We start from the raw sequence: 19,505 nt of genomic DNA on the forward strand, positions 1-19,505 counted from the left end.
TGGCTTCCCTGTTCTTCCCGATTTATGGGGAGATCAGTCTCTATCTTCGCCTGTGTTCTCTTCTCTGACATCACTCAGCACACAAGGCTCAGCACAAGACAGGCTGTTACTACGGAAAAGTTATTTCATGTAATGTGGTCAAGAGTTGTGTTCTGAGGTTCATAAAAAGTCAGGAGCGGGAGTGGAGGGAGAAGGAGAGACAGAGGCAGGGAGTGACAGTTATACAAAGTTTGACTGGGTTTATTTCTGTAATTAAGCACAAACCTTCATTAACAGTTAGCCTCAAAGGCAGAGTGAGATCGTTGTGTTTTTGTAATGATAGATAAATGAGAGGCTGGAGAGATGACTCAGTGCTTAAGTGTACTTGCTGCTCTTGCAGAGGACCTGGGTTCAGTTCCCAGCTCCCACCTGGTGGCTCACAATGTCTGTAACTCCTGCTATGAACTCTGACCTCTCAGCCTCCTGGTTCCTTTGTGGTATACAGACATATATGCAGGCAACACTCATATACATGAAATAAAAATAAAGACATCTTTAAAAAATAAAAAGGAATAGATAAAATGATTGTTCCATTTTAAATTTGTAACACTTTTTTTTGTGTTCTTCCTGTTAAACTGTTCCCCCAAACAATACTTCTTAATTAAAAGGTTTGAAGTAAGAAACTTCAAAAACTATTCAAATGTGCAGAGGGCTATGCTTTTTTAAAAAATAATTCTGGTCACCTTTACTTACTTTGCTCCATTTTTAACCCTTTATTTCCAGTTTTACTTTGGTGGTGCCAGGAAAACCAGTACTACGCCACAACCTAGATCCACTATTTTTAAAAGATAAACTTAATCTAAGGTTAACACACCCACAAACATGCACACAAGCACACTCTTACACACTTTGGTGAAAGGTATAAATCCTAGTACTTATAGGAGCCAATTATGTAATGTCTAAAGAAAAAAACAAGGACTGTGGTGGTGATGCACTGTGGTGAGGGAGTGGGGGGCTGTGGTGAGGGAGTGGGGGGCTGTGGTGAGGGGGTGGGGGCTGTGGCGAGGGGGTGGGGGGCTATGGCGAGGGGGGTGGGGGGCTGTGGCGAGGGGGCTGTGGTGGGGGGCTGTGGTGAGGGGGCTGTGGTGGGGGGGTGGGGGGCTGTGGTGAGGGGGCTGTGGTGAGGGGTGGGGGGCTGTGGTGAGGGGGCTGTGGTGGGGGGGTGGGGGGCTGTGGTGAGGGGCTGTGGTGAGGGGTGGGGGGCTGTGGTGAGGGGCTGTGGTGAGGGGTGGGGGGCTGTGGTGAGGGGCACTGTGGTCATGATGAGTAGTGGTTATCAGAAAGTACACAGGGTCCGTGAAAGATTCCAGTCATGATTCAACCTAGTTAACTGTAAGTCTAGTGCTATCAAACTGGACTTTTTTTTTTTTTTTTTTTTTTTTTTTTTTTTTTTTTTGACAGGGTTTCTCTGTGTAACAGCTCTGGCTGTCCTGGAACTTGTTTTGTAGACCAGGCTGGCCTCGAACTCCCAGAGCTCCGCTTGCTTCTGCCCGGCCCCCAAGTGCCGGGATTAAAGGCATGCACAACCACCAAATGGCCCAAATTAGATTTTTAAGGAATAGTTTGTGTGACATGGTCTAATTTTTAAACATAGGGACTTCAATTCATGTCCCTTAAAAACACTGATTGACTCAAACAATACAAAGCACTGGCCAGTTCTAGTAACAGGCAGCAATGTAGGAAATACTGGTGTGTGACCTCCGACCTAGTCTACAAGTGAGAAAGAATTTCTTCAGTTTTCATTTCCAAGACTTATTGTTCAAATTATTGTTTTCACTTCTATGATCTTGGGAATACCGTATGTTGATAATATGGGATGTAGAAGGCGAGAACAGTAAAATAAATAAATAAAAATCCTTTGTTAAAAAATATCTCAAAGTATGCAGGAAAAGAATGTATTTACATGATAATGCTACACACAGAACCTAGAGAGTCAATGTCTGGCTTGTGGTTTCTGGCCACTAAATGGTGGCTTCATTGCACTGATGGAAAACAAACCACCAAACACTTCCCTGTCAGCCACAATCAGGCCTCACTCCTGTGGACACAGTGAGCATGCTCATGGGCTCCGCGGCTCTAGCCACGCGAGGCTTTCTACTGTAATTATCATCACCACTGTAGAACTTTTTGGGGGAAAGCATCAATTGTAGTGTACCCCAGGGAGTTAGGATGGGAGGCTCCGAGGATGTGACAGTCTGAAAAGCGTTTTCCTATGCAGAGCAAGGTTGTCCTGCCATCCATGCTGGTGGGGCTGGAAGTGTTGAGATACTCATTTTGATGAAAAATGTTCTATTTTATAACAAAGACATAACTAATGCTCAGATGGTGATTTGCATAATTCTAGATGAGGAAATTTACCTGGATTAAGAACAGTAGTCCTTTCTTTGCTACATTGTTCTTGGCATGCATTAGACCTGAAAAGACTCCAAAAATAAAAAAAATAAAAAATAAAAAGGTAAAAATACCACCACTGACAATGTTAATTCTGTATTATAAATTTAATAGCCTATTACTTCATCATCAGCAATTTGTCTAGAAATAGTTTGTGGCATTCTCAAAAAAAAAAAAAGATGGGTGAAAAAGATATCTCAAATAAAGCCTTAGATTCAGCAATGCGTTTTTCTTGAGTGTGTGCGAGCAGACATAAAATTAAAACGTCAAAGCTTTAGTCCACATGCTGGGTTTGGGAGAAATGTACTGAGGAAAAAATACAAGCCAGGTGGAAAAGAGATATTTTCTGTATATTTCAAGCACTAAAACCAATATCCATGTGAAATGTTGCCACGGCTTCCATGAGGGCTTAGGGCTGTGGAGAGCTGACCACGTTGGCACTAAGCTTGTTGCTCCAAAGGACAGAGACTCCGCGGCATCAAGGTTTATAGAACACTGCATGTCACTTGCTCATTGGTCTGCCTGTGTTTCCTCTCGTTTGTTTCTAATAAAAATCTTGGAGACTGAAGTTTCTCCTTGACATGACTGCTCTGGAATTTCAAGACCCCGGTAGGGCTTACATGTTGCACTCTGACCATCCTCAAATGGGCTGCAGACAGTTCCCTGAGGGTTTCTCAACAGAACCAGGGAAACACATGAAACAAAAGGGATCCCACACAGGTCAAGGGCTTCGATGAGTTATGACAGCTATCTGATTAGGGGAGTCAGAAAGAGCACAGGCTCAGGCCCGATGCTTGCTACCCTCTCAGTGGATTATCAGCTCCCAGCCTTAACCCAAATTAGTTGGGCACCTGGGTGATGATTGGTTTTAATTTCTGAGGAAATTATTCTGTGGCAGTGAGAGCTTGCTGCTACTAAACGGTTGGTCAATACGAAACTCCAAGTATTTGCTCTCATATAATTCCTTCTGAATTCATCCATCTCTTCCTTCTGTTCACCTTAGCCATGACTAAGAGTGGTGGTCTTTTGTGTATCTCACACAGCATTTGCCATGGCGAACACTCACTCGATATCCATTTCTCACCTTTAACAGTGTATCATTGGAAGCATCATCAATATGTACATTGTTAAAAAGTCTATCTTCTAGACTTGAAGTCAGTGTGCTCTTAAGCATGGAACTGAAAAGTAGCATTGGTGCCTCCTACCCACTCCCTCTCTGGAGCCCGGAATCAGACTCCTTCCGAACTCTGCTGCTTATGCCCCTACAAGAAGTCGACTATATTGAGTGAAGTTCCCTATGAATCTCCCCAATTCCATATAACCTCAACTTCCAGATTGTAGGTAACTTCCTTATTTTTAACTATCTCTAAATATCTACATATAGCATAGGACTTAGTTATGGAGGTTTAAAGTGGACAACAATGAAGTGTGAGGCCATATTTTGTAGATGCATGAATGGTCTTACTCATTCCCTCTGGGATAAGCTTTGGAACTTCCTAGCATTCACGGGAGTGGCTATTCTTGAGTGTCTTGCAGTGAACTGACTAGTCATTGTACAACATCAGAAACTGAAATCTTCAGGTGGAGAAATGACAGGTAACAGTACATGATGTTCTTACAGAAGACCCGAGTTCTGTTCTTAGAACCCATTTGGGTGTATCTGTGTGTGTGCTGGGGGGTATGTCTTCACAATCACCTGTAACTCCAGTTATACCTCTGTAGGCACTTGCACTCATGTGCACATATCTGTACCCCTCCCCTTTATAAATTAAAATAAACAAAATAGGAATTGAAATTTTTTAAAGCACGCATGCCCTTTTCATCAGTATTCGAATCCGGACCAGTTCTGCAGGCCGTGTTGTAGGAGTTTCTTGTGTCAGGCTCTCTGGGATGGTAAGCAATGAGACACACAATCCCCAGGGTCTCACGTTGGATGGTGAAGCAGACACTTGGGTCATTGTGGGCATGTGGAGTAGCGTTGAAGGGCAAGTGTAGGTCAGGCCATTGTTCGCAACTGTGCAGTTGTATACGCTGATCAGCACACTGAGACTCCAGATGTATTTCTCAGGACGGTCGTGGAAATTCACAGATGGGCAGAAATAAAATATCACATAAAGGGGTCGTCTTTTTCTAATTCACAAATTTCCATCGTGCAAATGGGAAGTGGCTCTGTGCGGAATGTGAAGATTGCTTAACTCAGTCTAGGAGACAGGAAAGGCCTCCTGAGAAAGAAGGGCTACCAGACTGAAAGGATTGACATGTCAAAAATCATTAAAATTTCACGATATATACTTTCTCTTCTCTTCTCTTCTCTTCTCTTCTCTTCTCTTCTCTTCTCTTCTCTTCTCTTCTCTCTCCTCTCCTCTCCTCTCCTCTCCTCTCCTCTCCTCTCCTCTCCTCTCCTCTCCTCTCCTCTCCTCTCCTCTCCTCTCCTCTCCTCTCTTCTCTTCTCTTCTCTTCTCTTCTCTTCTCTTCTCTTCTCTCTTTTCTCTTTTTGTTTCATTTTCCTTCCCTTACCCTTTTCTCTTCTCTTCCCTTCTTCCTTTCTTCCTTCCCTCCCTTCAGGTGTCATATTTTAGGCACCACCCACCTTTTCTTTGAGTCAGAGTTCCTCACCAGCTTGGAAGTCACCAATTAGGCTAGGGTGGCCAGCTGGCCCCAGGGATCAACCTGTCTCTTACTCCAGACATTACAAAGGCACCACCCTGCTAAGCAAGTTTGCCTGCCTGCCTGCCTGCCTGCCTGCCTCTCTTCTTCCCTCCTGCCCTCCCTTCTTTTCTAAGTGGGACTCAGGATATTGAGCTCATCTCCTGATTGAGCTATTGTACCAGCTACTATCTAGCATGTCTTTTAAAATGGATTTCTGGTAAACAATAGCTTGTAAAAAAATACACAGTCCAGTCATAGTTGGAGATGAAGATGAGTGTGCCCTTCAGCCTGAGTTAACGTACAGGAAACAACTGCTCAGAAGAGAGCAGGAGGAGGAAGAGCTCACACTTAGAGGGCAATGTCTTCTTCACGCTGATAAATTCCCTTCCTTTCTCCCTCCCATCCTCCCTCCCTCTTTTCTTTCCACCATGATTCTTTTGCTTTGCTTTTTTTGTTTTTTTAAAATATATTTTTATTTTATGACTAGAGGATTTCTTACAATATAGTGAGATAATATTTATTCCCCATGCCATCCCAGACCCGCCCCACCTCCTCACTGCCCCTGATAGCTTTGTGTTCTCTTTTCTTTTTAAACAGTCCATCAGGTTCAGTCTGTGCTGCCCATATTCTACTGGGTGTGGGGCTTCGGGATCTTCCCACTGCTAATGGACCCATCAGAGGCCACAACCTTAAAGCAAACTGACTCTGCCATCAGCTATCAACAGTGTCTCAGTTAGGGGTGGGAGCTATGAGCCCCCTCCCTGCCACACTGGAGTGTTGACTGACTTGATCTTAGGAAGGCAGCCACAGCTGCTGTGACTTCACCAGTGGACAATGCTATCATGTCTAAAACATGCCGCTTTACACGGGTTTACTCTGGTTCTCCCTACCAGTTGGCTCTTAACATGTTTCTGCTCCCATTTCCAAGATGGTTCCTGAGCCTTGGGAAGGGCTGGCTTTTATTTAAGACAGGATCTTCATGTGTAGTCACGGTTCTTACCACATGGCTCAGGCTGGCCTTCAGCTAGTGGCAGTCCTCCTGCCTCAGCCTCCTGGGTGCTGTATTAGGGGTGTGCACTACCATACAGGGCCCTGTGCTGGTTTTATAAACTGTGCTTTGCCTTGGTTTATTTGGAAATGTTCATGAGGACAACGTGGAGGAGTTGGAGAGCAATCGCTGCTTCATGGATGAACGATTCTACTTTCCGCTCCCTGCAAATTAATCACTGCATGGATAAGAACAAAGCAAAGCATTCCCAAATTGGCTCATCCATTTTAGAGCAAGGAACAAGCTCCATTATGAAGAATACTGTACTTTGTCTCTGTGCAACGATAATGATCATTGTGTGCACAGTGACAATAGCCAGGGCTGCATGTCAAACAGTCTGCGTGGTTGAGCTTACTCGGGTCTCCACAGTCAGCCCTGAAACCGCAACTATTTTTACCGCCATTTTACAGTTTAGTGATCTGAGGCATAAAAATGGTTTAAGCTGCTTGCATGAGGATGCAGAGCTGGGCAGAGCTGGCCAGGAGCAGGCGTGAGATCCAACCAGGCAGCGTGTCCCCAGAGCTGTGCTCATGACCGTCCTACTGGCTGGTGTCCTGGAACACTAGTCAGTCTAGTTCTGAGGAAATTAGAAGCCCATGAGCTTCCTAAGAGAAACACAAAGCGAATCACCATCTAGAATTAATTACACTACAGCACGGCCACATTTTCAGTCAGAATAAGCTTTAGGAACCATTGTCTATGGAGAGTGGAAATGATACAAAGAATCCTACGCTCATTGCTGGAGCTACAGAGCCCACCAGAGCTTTGGGCTCTTCCCACTGCTAATCTCTGCCGTTTAGCAGAAGGCTTGCGGGTGTTCTGCAGAAACTATTGTATCTAAGGTTCTCCTCATAAAGGTGCCTCTGGTCACTGGGCTCTGGAGATGTGTTCGCTGATTTTCCTCTGAAGATATACAATGGCTCAAGCCCCATTGAACTCTCTACCCCCAAACTCAGATACCTCTGGGATTATGGAATTCTTTATAAAACTTTCTATACGTGTATATATTTGTATAAGTGTGGCAGCCAGAGGACAGACTGCAGGAGTCAGTTCTTGCCTTCCAGGGATGTGATTCTAAATGCACCACTATGCCACACACACACACACACACACACACACACACACGCATGCACGCACACACAAACACACTTAAAAGCAAGAGACGGAAAAAAAATCATGAAATATGTAATATCCATGCAAAATTATAGCATATGTTATTTTTTTTTCAAATTCAAAGGGAAGTTTCATTTTTTAAAAGTTTCCAATGAGAGGAGGTGAGAAGATGTCAGCAGAGAGAAGTGCAGAGTGCCTTCTTGCCTGCCTACAGACACAGCCATTTATTTTCAGAATCGTTTCCCTCCCGCACCACACGGGAAGGCTCTAGCATCTTGGGCTCCGCCATCCGCACACTTCCCTGCAGCTCCAGAGAGCTGTGGAATGTTTATGAGCGTGCATTGCTGTGTGTGAATGCTGAGGAGGAGGAGATGATTTGTACCTGAGGCTATAAACTCACTTGTGGTGGTGGTGGTAGAGGGGGTGTGTGTGTGTGTGTGTGTGTGTGTGTGTGTGTGTACTTTCCTCATTCAGTTTGCTGATTTGACAGGATTTATTCATTGTGTATAAACTCATTTCTTTGGATAGTGTTTTTCTTAACATACTTTTTGGTTGATTCTTTGGGAATTCCTAAAGACTTCATATCACGCACTCCAACCCCACTCATTTCCCAGTCCCTCCACCTTTAGAGGTTCCCTCCCAAAGGAAAACAAAACAAAACAAACAAACAAAACCCCCCACTTCACTCCTCTGTTTTTCCCACCTCTCCATCACATGCTCATTTGTCATAGTGGCCTTGGGAGCTGCAGTGTGTCACACAGTAGACTCTTTGGTCCAAACAATTTTCCTTGCAAATGCCCATTGCAATGAGTCGTTGGTCTGGTTCAGGGCCTCTGGCTTCTGGTACACCATCAGTACTGGACCCTCACTGAAACTTCTCTTGGTTGTTCTGAGTCATGGCGATCCTGTGACTGTGGTTCCACAGGACCAGTCTCTTCATGTGCTCCAGCAGATCACAGATGGGGCAGATGTTGGGGTGAGCCAAGTCAAAGCCTGGGTATGAGCCTCGGTGGTAGCTGAGCTGGGACCACCCGCCTCAGTGATGGGCAGAGCTAGCTCTCCTGTGCCAGCTCTCCTGTGCCAAGCCAACAGGCTCCACAGTGAGGGGAGGGATAGCTATCCTGAATGCAGGGCGAGCTCTCCCATAAGGGGTTAGCCCAGCTCTCCAGTGCCTAGGCCACTGGGCTGGCTCTCCTGAGTAAGACAGGACCAGTTCTTCCAGGGCCAGTGAGGAGCAAGGAGCAGAGCCAGTTTGATGTGGGAGTTCCCTCTGTATACTGTGATTCCCACTAATGAATAAAGAAACTGCTTTGGACCTATAGCAACGCAGAACTTAGGTAGGCAGGGAAAGCTAGGCTGAATGCTGGAAGAAAGAAGGGTGGAGATAGAGAGACTCCTAGGAGCCGCCACCAGAGTCAGACATGCCGAAACTTTGCTGGTAAGCCACAGCCATGTGGCAATACATAGATTAATAGAAGTAAGTTAAATTAAGATATAAGAGTTAGTCAATAAAAATCTAGAGCTAATGGGCCAAACCGTGTTTTAATTAATACAGTTTCTGTGTGGTTATTTTGGGGCTAAGTGGCTGGGAATCAACAAGCAGCCCCCCCCACTACACCAGTTCAGCATAGCTCTCTGACTTCACCATGCATGTTCCTCAGGGTCCCCAGTGGTAACACAAGCTATGGACATCAACACAGACCACAGTTGCAAGCAGACCACGAACCCAGAGATGGCTCTTGGCAGCAGTCTGGGCCTGGATGTCACCATGGCCCTGGGTGGCAGCGCAGGCCACTCACCCACAGTAGCTCGTTCCTCGATGCCTTTGCTCCTTCAGTTCTGCCTCTTTCCACAGCCCATGAACTGTTTCACTTTTCTTTCTCTCCTTTTTTTTTCACCAAATATTTGCTCGTCATAATGATGACTGCAAGGCACCTTGTGGGCCTATGGGTGTTCTTCGCCCGCCAGGGCCGATCTGCATCGGGAGAGCTTGTAGATGTCTGCAGATAGCTCAGGATGAGCAGTAGGGTCTTTTATTGAGGCTAAGAGCCTACAAAGAACACTTGACTACATCCGTGTGAAAAGCTCATGTCCAGGCAGAGCGATCAAGGTACAACGGGGAACTTGGGGAGGGGGACACGCTAAGTGACAGGGCAGAAAATGTGAGTTCCTAGTTATTAATGAGAGCTTTGGGCAAACGCGATGACAGCGGAGTCACGGCTTCGGGAACCATCTTCTTAGGGCATCACTGCCGGCTTCCGACAACCTGGCAATTCTCTTAATGACTCTCTATGAGGTAAGCAGAGCCAAACAGCGTGGTACAGTGCACACAGCCCTCCTCCAGGCAGCCACTGACGCTGCCCACGCACTCTTTCCTTGGACATTTCATGGAAAGAGCATGAAACAGAAACAAGAGCAAAGCCGACAAAATGCACAACCTGAAGAGAACAGAAAGCCCCTTTGTCCCACGTTGACAATCCAATAAAAACTCTTACCTGTTATTTCTCAGATATTGAGAAGGAAAAGTCTAGAACATCTGTGGATGTATTATATGCAATAAAATAGAACGCATACCCAACTTACTTTATTGGGATGTTAAACATGGCAAATGACTATATAAATTTTGTCTCCTCAGGGTGGTATCAGTATGTGGATTTTTTGTATGTGTATGCAGATATGTTGTATGCATGTGTTTACACATGTGTGTGAGTGTCACCTGTGTGTATATGTGCAGAGGCCTGAGGACAGTGTCGGGCATCTTTCTTTCTCTGTTGCTGCCCACCATATTTTCTTGAGACAAAGTCCCCCACTGGACCTGGAGTTCATGGTTTGGCGAGTGAGTCCCTGGGATCTACCCCTGTCCCACCTGCTGTTTTGAGCTTACAGGCCAGCGCTACTTTGCCCCACTTTTACGTGGATGCTGGGGCTCCAGACTCAGTTCTCATGTGTATGGGGCAGGCATGCACTCTCTCCCACACAGCCATCTCCCCAGGCCGCAATATGGGGCTTCAACAATTTCTAGAAAATGAAATAATTATTTCTTGTAAAATATCTATTATAATACAATCTTAAAAATTTAAAAAGTTAAGGAAAGGAGAGGCTTCCAAAATAAAATGGAATTCCGTCTGCATATACATTCTTTCAGTTTAAGCTGTACTTCCCTGAGAGGACCACATCACATTTTGGAGAAATATTAAACTTGGGCTATAGGACCACATGATGTCCTTGATCCAGTCATTCTCAATAACTGTCAAGTTGTTTCCATTTCAATGACAATTCTGCATTCACAGAAATTTAGAAATATGCTGTTTCCATAGCAGCAGATAAAGAATAAAAAGATTTTTTAAAACTAACTTTAAACAAGGCTTGGTATAGAATTTATCCTTGTTAGCAGTGATTTTTGCTCTTTAAAATATGTCATTTTACTCATCTCTAAATGTACTTAGTTGTGAGCAGATAATTGTGACATTACTATAAAACTATGCATTCTTATGGTAATGCAGAATAATTCATAATTAATTTTTAATGCCAAGGAGAGGCAAAACTATGATTCAGGATCAGACAACAGTGACTCAACTACATGCATTATCAGTTTAGCATAAAAATAGAATACAGTTGCCTATAAATGTTTTTAGATAATCCATTAGTGATCCAAAACACAGGATAACTTCTAAAATGATTTTTAGCTTCCTCAGACTCAGACGTTGAGAACATGGCCTTACATGTAAAGGACAGCTATGGAATGTATGTTTCCATGTGGTTAGCATGTGGCATGGAAGGGTGTAATAGAGACTAGAGCTGTGATACTATGTGAACATACTCAGGAAAGCGGAAATAAGACATTTTTCTGTGTTACATATTTCATCAACTCTAATTTATGAGCATGTTAATTGTAAAACAGGGATAAATGGCCTACCTGTGACCGACATACAGCCCAAAGGTGCAATCAGAGTGATGGGGGCAATGCCATAGGCTGCAAAATTGCCTGTCTCTCCTACAGCCATCAGCAGGACGCCACTCCACCACAGTGCACTCTTAAAATACGGCTTTGCGTGCTCCTTCTGGGCCAAATGCAGATGAGAGTATTTCTGGAAGCAAAACAGAATGTAAATAGAAAACATTTCTGCCCAATTAAAACTTGCTGTTAATTTTTATTTTATTTTTTGAGGCAGGTTCTCACTGTGTACCCCTGGTTGGCCTGGTATTCGCTGGTAGAGCAGGCTGGCTGGCCTCAAACTCCCAGTGATCCCTCTGCCTCTGTCTCCTAAGTGCTAGGATTAAAGGTGTGCACTATCAAGTCCCACTTGCTTGGGAAGTTTAGATCTCATTTCACATCTGAGCTTTCTAATTTATTTGTTGACTCATATGGCTTTCTGCTTGTCCTAAGAAGAAGCACATATTTCTACAGCATTTTGAAGTCTAGGGGTCTTTTGTGTAAGCACGCTGTTTTATCCCCCTCATAACTCCATAAAATGTGTATCCTCATCACTACCTGAAGATAAGTCTGGACGTGAGGAGCATCTTAGAGCACTAGGCTGAGATTTTTTTTTTTTGTTGTTAGAATTTAAAGTACTTCCAGATCCCCAAAGAAACATTAACAAGATAAAGGCAGAGAAGTATTAGGGAGAGTGTATTTAGAAGGAATTCAGATGTATGGGTTGAAGCATCTACCACAATTAATATAGCCAGGCAGAATGCGAGTTGTTGGACATTGTGCAGGTGGATTCATTCATACCTGGCCTGAATAGTTCTTTGTATTTAAAATGTAAATGCAACATGCTGGAGGTACAGTCCAATGGTAGTGCACTTCACGAGCCTGCACAAGGCCATGGGTGTCATCCCCAGCACTGCAAAATGAAGCAAACCTATAAATCCCGAGGAACTCATTAAACATGGTTTCCCTAGATTTTATGATAACTGGACATATTTTCTTAAAAGACTAGCAGACTGGTCCAGATAATATTAAAAAATAATTAGAGGTTTAGAAGGAAACATGGAACATTTAAAAGAAAAGAAAAAGCTCAATTGTGAATTAGCAGACCACAGAGGACATGCCGAGGTCAGAGTGCAGCTTTGGGGGCTGGTTCTCCCTTTCACCATATGGGCCCTAGGGGTTGAAGCTGGGCCATTGGGCTTAGAGGCAAATGCCTTTACCATGGAGCCATCTTACTGGCCCTAAAGTTCTTTTGTTTAAATGTTATAGTTTGGGCCTGAAATGTCCCATGGTGATCTGTGTTAAAGGCTTGGCTCCATCACTGGGGGATGGGGATCCTTAAAGAGATAGGATCTACTTGAAGGAAGTTAGGTACTAAGGGCATGTTCTTGATACAGGCATGCCGTGGGAACTCCTTCAGCCAAAAGCCTTTAAGATCAGTTCACTTGGACATGGTCTCTTGTACTATAAATGCAGACATAAAGCTTGTATGTCCTCTCTTGGCTGCTGGATTCAGTTTCTGTTCCCTGATCATGCAGAGGACTGTTGATCAGTGGGTCTACCCCTAAAGAAAGAACTCTTTATTATACTCCATTCTGAGCTAGTTTGGGACTACTTTATTGTAATTGCCTACATCTGGTGCCCAACTTGGGGCAACTACATCCATATAAAGCCCGAGAGAGCTTGGGAAGTAATTCTAGACACAAAAGAACAGAGTTAAGCATGGCAGTATTTTCTCAGGTGGGCTCTTTTTTCTAGAGGCAAGTGCATCTCATTTAAGAGAGGCTTCCTGACTCAGTTTTAGCTGCAAAAACCTTGCAGCTGTTTTAAGAAACCCCACCACCAAACACTTAAACCATGTTTATGAATAGCCAACAGTATGTTTCTTGGTGGTGGCAGGAACCTTGAAACTCTGTAGTGTTGTGGCAATAAACATGGCTCTAACCAGTACCTCTGCCTTGAAGGTAGACTCTCAGAAAGCTAAGGAATTGGGTAGATCCAGCTGTTAAAGCCAGGACTTTAATCCTAGTCATATTGCTTAGCAAATTAAAGCCTCATGTGGTCAGAAAAAGAGAGATATATAGTAAAGATAGATTCAGACAAAAAAAAATTCTGAATGTTTTACAGTGTGTTTAAAAATATGTATAGGCTTGGGAGAGAAAAGAAAAAGGATAGAGAAAGTCCTTAAAAAAAGAAATAGAGTAGTTGGGTGTGGTGGCACACACCTTTAATCCCAACACTTGGGAGGCAGAGGCAGGCAGATCTCTGTGAGTTTGAGGCCAGACTGGTCTACAGAGTATATTCCAGGATAGCCAAAGATACACAGAGAAACCCTGTCTTAAAACAACAAAAATTAAAAAATAAAAATGAAAGAAATAGTATTTAAAATAAAGCCACATAAAAATGGAAAACACACAGAGAATCTGGATACTGTATGGTATTGTGTTGTCTTTGAATTGTTTGACTGCTGAGGAAGGAGCAATAGCTGCTAAAAAACATTTGATTATAAATGCTGCTGGTTTGATTCAACATGTATGTTTTGAAAATGCCTTGACTTCAAAATTTAAGTCAAAAGATATGTTACTTTGAAGAAGAGGTTTTGCTTTTGTTTCCACAGGAAATAAGAGGCTGTGGATTCACTTTGGGTTAAGAAAAATCAGGTTTGATCAAGGAAGACCCCCTGAAGAATCTCTGATAGAAGTGGATGCCCCAGATGATCCAACATTTTAGTGAATCTCTGTTGGAATTTCCTCTGAGATCAACATCCAGAACAGCTGCAAGACTGCTGGCTGAGATGGCCAAGCCTCACAGAATATTCCAATCAGAATTTAACTATAATTCTAAATTTTCTTTGAGTCTCCATAAGATTATCAATGCCCCCAATCAGCAGGAAGTAGCCTAGAAAACTAGGCCCATATTCCCAAGAAATGGATTATGGATGTTTGTCTTTGTTTGGAATGTCAGTTACAAGTTGTTTTGGATAACAGACAGGAAGAAAACTAAACAGAGGAGATTATATTCAGAGTTCTTGTTTTGAAAAGGCAAAAAAGGAAAGTACTGTGGGACAATGTCTTTACCCTGTAAAGATTTGTCAGTTGTGTTGCTTTAATAAAATGTTGATTGGCCAGTAGCCAGGCAGGAAGTATAGGCAGAGTGACCAGAACAGGAGAATTCTGGGAAGAGGAAAGTCTCAGTTTGCAGTTATCACTCAGTTGCAGAGGAAGCAAGATGAGAAAAAGCCTCACTGATAAAAGGTAACAAGTCACGTGGCTAACACGTAAGAATTATGGGTTAATGTAAGATATAAGAGTTAATTAATGAGAAGCCTGACCTAATAAGCCAACCAGTTTATAATTAATGTAGGCCTCTGTGTTTTTCTTTGGGACTGAAGGGCTGCAGAACTGGGCAGGACAGAAACCTCTGTCAACAGGAGCATTGTAACCTTTCCTGATGCCCCCTCCACCCGACCCTGCTTCCTGGCCACAGTAGGTGAATAGGTCTCTTCTGCTGTGTGTTCCAGCCATAGTGTGCTGACTGCCACAGGCTAAGCAGAAAGGGACAAAGTGCCAAAATAAATCTTTTCCTTTGCTAGTACATTTTCTTGGGTGCTTTATCACAATGATGGGTCTCAGCAAAGTAAAACATGATCTATTTCCATATTTTTCAGGAATAAATACATTTCTTAGAAATTACTAACAATTATATTAGGCTATGGTCTACTAAAGTTTTGCATAAAGTTATATAACATGCAAGGAGGTATTTTGATATTAAGACTTATTTTAGTTCAGTAGCTTTAGAAACTAGATTAGTTTGATTCTATTTCAAACTTACTTACTAAATGATTTAAAATTTAGATTGAATTCACAGTTTGGCTTAAAATTCAGATTTCATTCAGCTTTTAGTTTAGCAGCAGGGGTTCTCTCAGGTCTCTAATTTAGTCGAAGTTCTTACTGTATGTCCTCCGTTCTTCAAGACCTTTGGTCTATACAGTGAGATCACAACATATAATGTTTCATTATTTTTCTTCTTTTTTAATAGCTGGAAGAGCTGCACAAGCAGAACTACCCTACCTGTGACACTACATTCCCAGATCGAGCTACAGTCAGAAAAGTCGAGTTTTTCTTACCTGGATATTTAGGGAAATGCTGATAACCAGGTTTCCTAAAATAGCCAGCAACACTCCAAAAAGGTGAACCTGTAAAAGGAAGTATTTTCTTTAAATGGCTTTAGAAATAGTACTTGAAAGATATTTGGCTGCAGTGCAGGGTTTGCTTTTGTGTTAACTGATTTACTCATCTGCTCAGTTTTGCTTCTCTTACATTTGCCAAACCTGCCCTGGGAATAATATTTGATTAAAGTGAGAAAGTAACCAAATGCTGGTTTTTGAAAATAGCTCGGTCAGGGCCAATGAGATGGCTCAGTGGGTAAGAGCATGTATTGTACAATTCAACAACCTGGCTTTGAACCAGAGAACCCACAGTGAAAAGAGAGATTCAACTCCTGAAAGTTGTTCTCCAACCTCCACACATGTGTGGCCCATGCATGCTCACATCACACACACACATCCCCCCCCCACTAATGAATAAAATTACAAATAGCCATTAGGTCATAACAAGTGTGGCAGCTCATGCGCATAATCTGAGCACTAAGGAGGCAGAGGTGGGAGGCGCATGCAAGAGGGTCCTAAGGCTAGCCTGAGCTACACCATGAGATCCTATCTTGGAAAGAAAGAAGTGAGTCCTTTGCTAGATTTTCTAGGCATTTGTCTGCCTCATTTAATAAACAGCCTCAGGGTCTTGCTGCCGCCCACAGAGATGCTTCTGACTTAACTGTTCTGATCATTTTGTTTTGTCTTCATACACCCAGAAGAACTGTGGTAGGAAAAAGATCACAGGATGCAAAGTCAGGGAAAAACTGGGGGCACAGATCTGCTATTCTCTGATTGGGTTCACTTTCCTGGCCTAGTGAAAAGGAGAGAAGGTGTTCTCAGGAACCCTTCTCCTCGAAAGTGTCACCCTAGACAGACTGCATCTCCACTTTTCCTCTGGTCACCGTCTACAGTGTTTCTCAGCAGTTGACTACGTCACTGATACCAGCTCTTCTAGCCCCCCACAACTGTCCTCACCTGAACCATTTAGCTGCTCGAAACACACTTCTCTGCCTCTGGTGAGTGGCACACCCCACCCAGGTGGAACACTGGATTCATTGAGGTGCTGTTTTCCATCACCTCTCTCCAACTAGACTTTACCCTCCTGGCCTGTGGTGGTCCAGAGCATGTCAGACTACCTTAACTCAGACCCTTCATGGTAAATGCTATTTCTTCTTTAATATCCTCATGCGCGCCATTAGACTCTATAAAGAGAAGGCAAATTCTCTGAGGTAGGAGAACCAAATCTCAGGTTTTCACTGAGTATTCTAAAGAATCTACTCTTTAAAGTTGGGGGATTAGTAAGCATTTGAAAAGTAGATAACAGTTTAAATAAGAACCACAAAGGTTAAAAAAGTTCTTCATATTGCTCAAATATTTATCACAGATAGATTAAGAATTATTTAATAACTTTAAAATGATTTCTTTAAAATGATTCTTTGTGGGCTGTTGAGATGGCTCAATGGGTGAAGTAATTGGTTAGACTGGGGTTCTAACCCCAGCACCCACACAAAAGCTAGGGTAGTGGTGCATGTCTTTAACCCCCACACTGCGGGGTAGAGATAGGTGGGTCCTGAAACTCACTGGCCAGTCAGTCCATACAAATCAGGTAGACCTCAGGTTAAGTAAGTGACCCTTTCACAAAAAACAAGGTGGGGAGGAACAGGTGCGGGTTCAGTGAACATAAAATGTTAACAATCCACACCCTGAGACTTGAGGGCAATTTCTGGAACCACATAAGGAACCAGATGCTGTGATTTGTGTTTGTGCTTCCAGCACTCCTACCCCGAGCTGAGAGGTGGAGGCAGGAGGATTGTGGACCAGCTAGTCTGGAGTGAGCTGCAAGGCAGAATCAACAAGAGGGATCCCGCTTCAGGAAGGTAGAAGGCAAGACAAACCCCCCAGAGTTTTCCTTTGTCTTCCAAACATGCATAGTGGCACGGGCACTCATGCACGGATGCACACACACACACACACACACACACACACACAGAGAGAGAGAGAGAGAAGAGAGAGAGAGAGAGAGAGAGAGAGAGAGAGAGAGAGAGAGAGAAAACCATTGAGGAAGACACCAAGGTCCACCTCTGGCCTCCATGTGCACATGCACACATAGGCATGTGTATTTGCACACAAGCATGTAAACATGCATACACGACATGCAAACTCACATACACACAGATGTACTTGACACTGTCATCTGGGCACACGTATAAAATTCATAAGTATAAACTAGCAATGGTACAGAGAGCTTCTCTTAGTCTACAGAATGTAACTTCCAGTGAGCTTCAGATTCCCCGAAGAACTACTTGAATTTCAAGTGAGCATCACAATCACAAGACCTCCTTTTGAGACACAAAGTGTCTTTGAAGTTTCAGAGTTCTGTTAGTCCAGCCAAAGTAAAATTTTATATTTAAAAATGAAGCAGAAAAGCTGAAAACTCATTTTAAAGTTGATATATAATATGGTCTCTAATCAGTTCAGATTTTGTTCCTAATAAAGGCACTTGGCAGTGATTTTGCTCACCATTGTTCATGGGGAATGCTTATATCACAATACAATTTACTATTTCCATGCTTTTTACTTACAATTGAATGCATTTGGCAATAATTAGGAAAACAAAGAATCAAAAGCAAGTTGGCATTGAATGTATAATTATGAAAATCTTCCATAGCTATAAAAATAAATTGCTGAAGAGAAATAACCAACTCCAAAATCCTTTAAATCATTCAATAAACCATTCAAAAGACATCAGGCTGGGAGTTTTAAAATTGGTGGTCAGATTTGGCAAGGGTTTCTTGGATGTGACACCAAGATCTCCTACAATATAATACAAAATATACCCAGGTTGGACTTCATCAAGAGAGCGACTTTGTTGGTTTTGTTGTTGTTGTTGTTTTTTTTTTTTTTGGTGCTGGTGACCATTCCTGTTTCCTTTTATCTACTAGGCAAACACTCAGAGCTAAGTCCAGCCCTCAAATCAAAACCTGACGGTAACTCTATCAATATACTGAAGAGGCAAGCAACAGAATCGGAGGAAGTATTTATAAATCCTTATGTGAGTAGGGCTTGATATTCAGGAAATCACTTAAAAATGCCTACAATTCAACAATAAGACAATAAATGCACAAAATTAGTGCAGGTCTTTCCAAAGAAGACTATAAATCAAAACCACAATGCTATACTGCTGCACACCGAATAGGATGGCTACAAACAAAAATGAGACCATAACGAATGTTAGCAAGGAGGAAATAAATGAAGACTTTTAACAGGAGATAAATGAAGACTTTTAACATATTACTGGTAAGAAGGCAAAGTGATACAATCACTTTGACAGCTTTTCAAAAACATGGAATTTCAATTTGTTACAGTAAAGGGTAGATTATTGAATCTACTCTGAAAAGAAATGAAGGAGATTAGAGTCAGAGTTCTTGGTTTGAAAAGATAAAAGGGGAAGTGCTGTGGGATAATGCTTTTGCACCCTGTAAAGATTTGTCATTCGTATTGATTTAATAAAAACACTGATTGGCCAGCAGCCAGGCAGGAAGTATAGGCGGGGTGACCAGACTAGGAGAATTCTGGGAAGAGGAAAGGCTCAGTCTGCAGTTGCCACCCAGACAGAGAGGAAGCAAGATGAGAATGCCTCACTGAGTAAGGTTACCAAGCCACATGGCTAAACATAGACAAGAATAATAGGTTAACTTAAGTTGTAAGAGCTAGTTAATAATAAGTCTGAGCTAAATTGTAAAATCACCAAACCTAATTAATTGACATATGGAAAACATACATACATCTTGGTAGTGAGGACAGTTCACATCCATTCTTTTAGTATTTTTCAATAACACACTATGACTTGCAATAGTCACCATGTTATACAGTAGATCTCTGGAGCTTATTCCTTTCACATAAGTGAAATTATATTTTGGCTGAGCTTTTTTTTTTCTCTTTTCTACTTACTCTCCTGATCATAAAGTTACTAATTCTACTTGCTACCTCTGCTTTTGAGGCAGGGTCTCGTGTAAGCCAGGCTGCCCTTGAATGCACTATGCAGCTGATGATATCCTTGATTCTCCTTCCTTCACCTCCTGGGTGCTGGTAATGCAGCAGTGCTCCATCAACTCGGTTTACGTGATGTGAGGATGGAACCCGAGGCGTCGTGCAGGCCAGTCACGAACAGCACCCACCAT

At 42.8% G+C, this 19,505-nt stretch overlaps 1 protein-coding gene across 1 annotated transcript in view; it reads right to left on the reverse strand.

Annotated features, from left to right (window-relative positions):
- Positions 1-19,505, reverse strand: part of Nipal2 (NIPA like domain containing 2) — a 104,595-nt gene that overhangs the window by 57,179 nt on the left and 27,911 nt on the right. The window contains exons 2-3 of the mRNA XM_048457260.3: positions 15,301-15,369; positions 11,157-11,328 (exon numbers count right to left, since the gene is read on the reverse strand). Coding sequence (XP_048313217.3) covers positions 11,157-11,328; positions 15,301-15,369 — 241 coding nt within the window. The remainder of the gene's footprint in view (positions 1-11,156; positions 11,329-15,300; positions 15,370-19,505) is intronic.

This window comes from Myodes glareolus, chromosome 19 (assembly GCF_982192425.1).
Source record: "Myodes glareolus chromosome 19, mMyoGla1.1, whole genome shotgun sequence".
In the NCBI taxonomy this organism is placed as follows: domain Eukaryota; kingdom Metazoa; phylum Chordata; class Mammalia; order Rodentia; family Cricetidae; genus Myodes; species Myodes glareolus.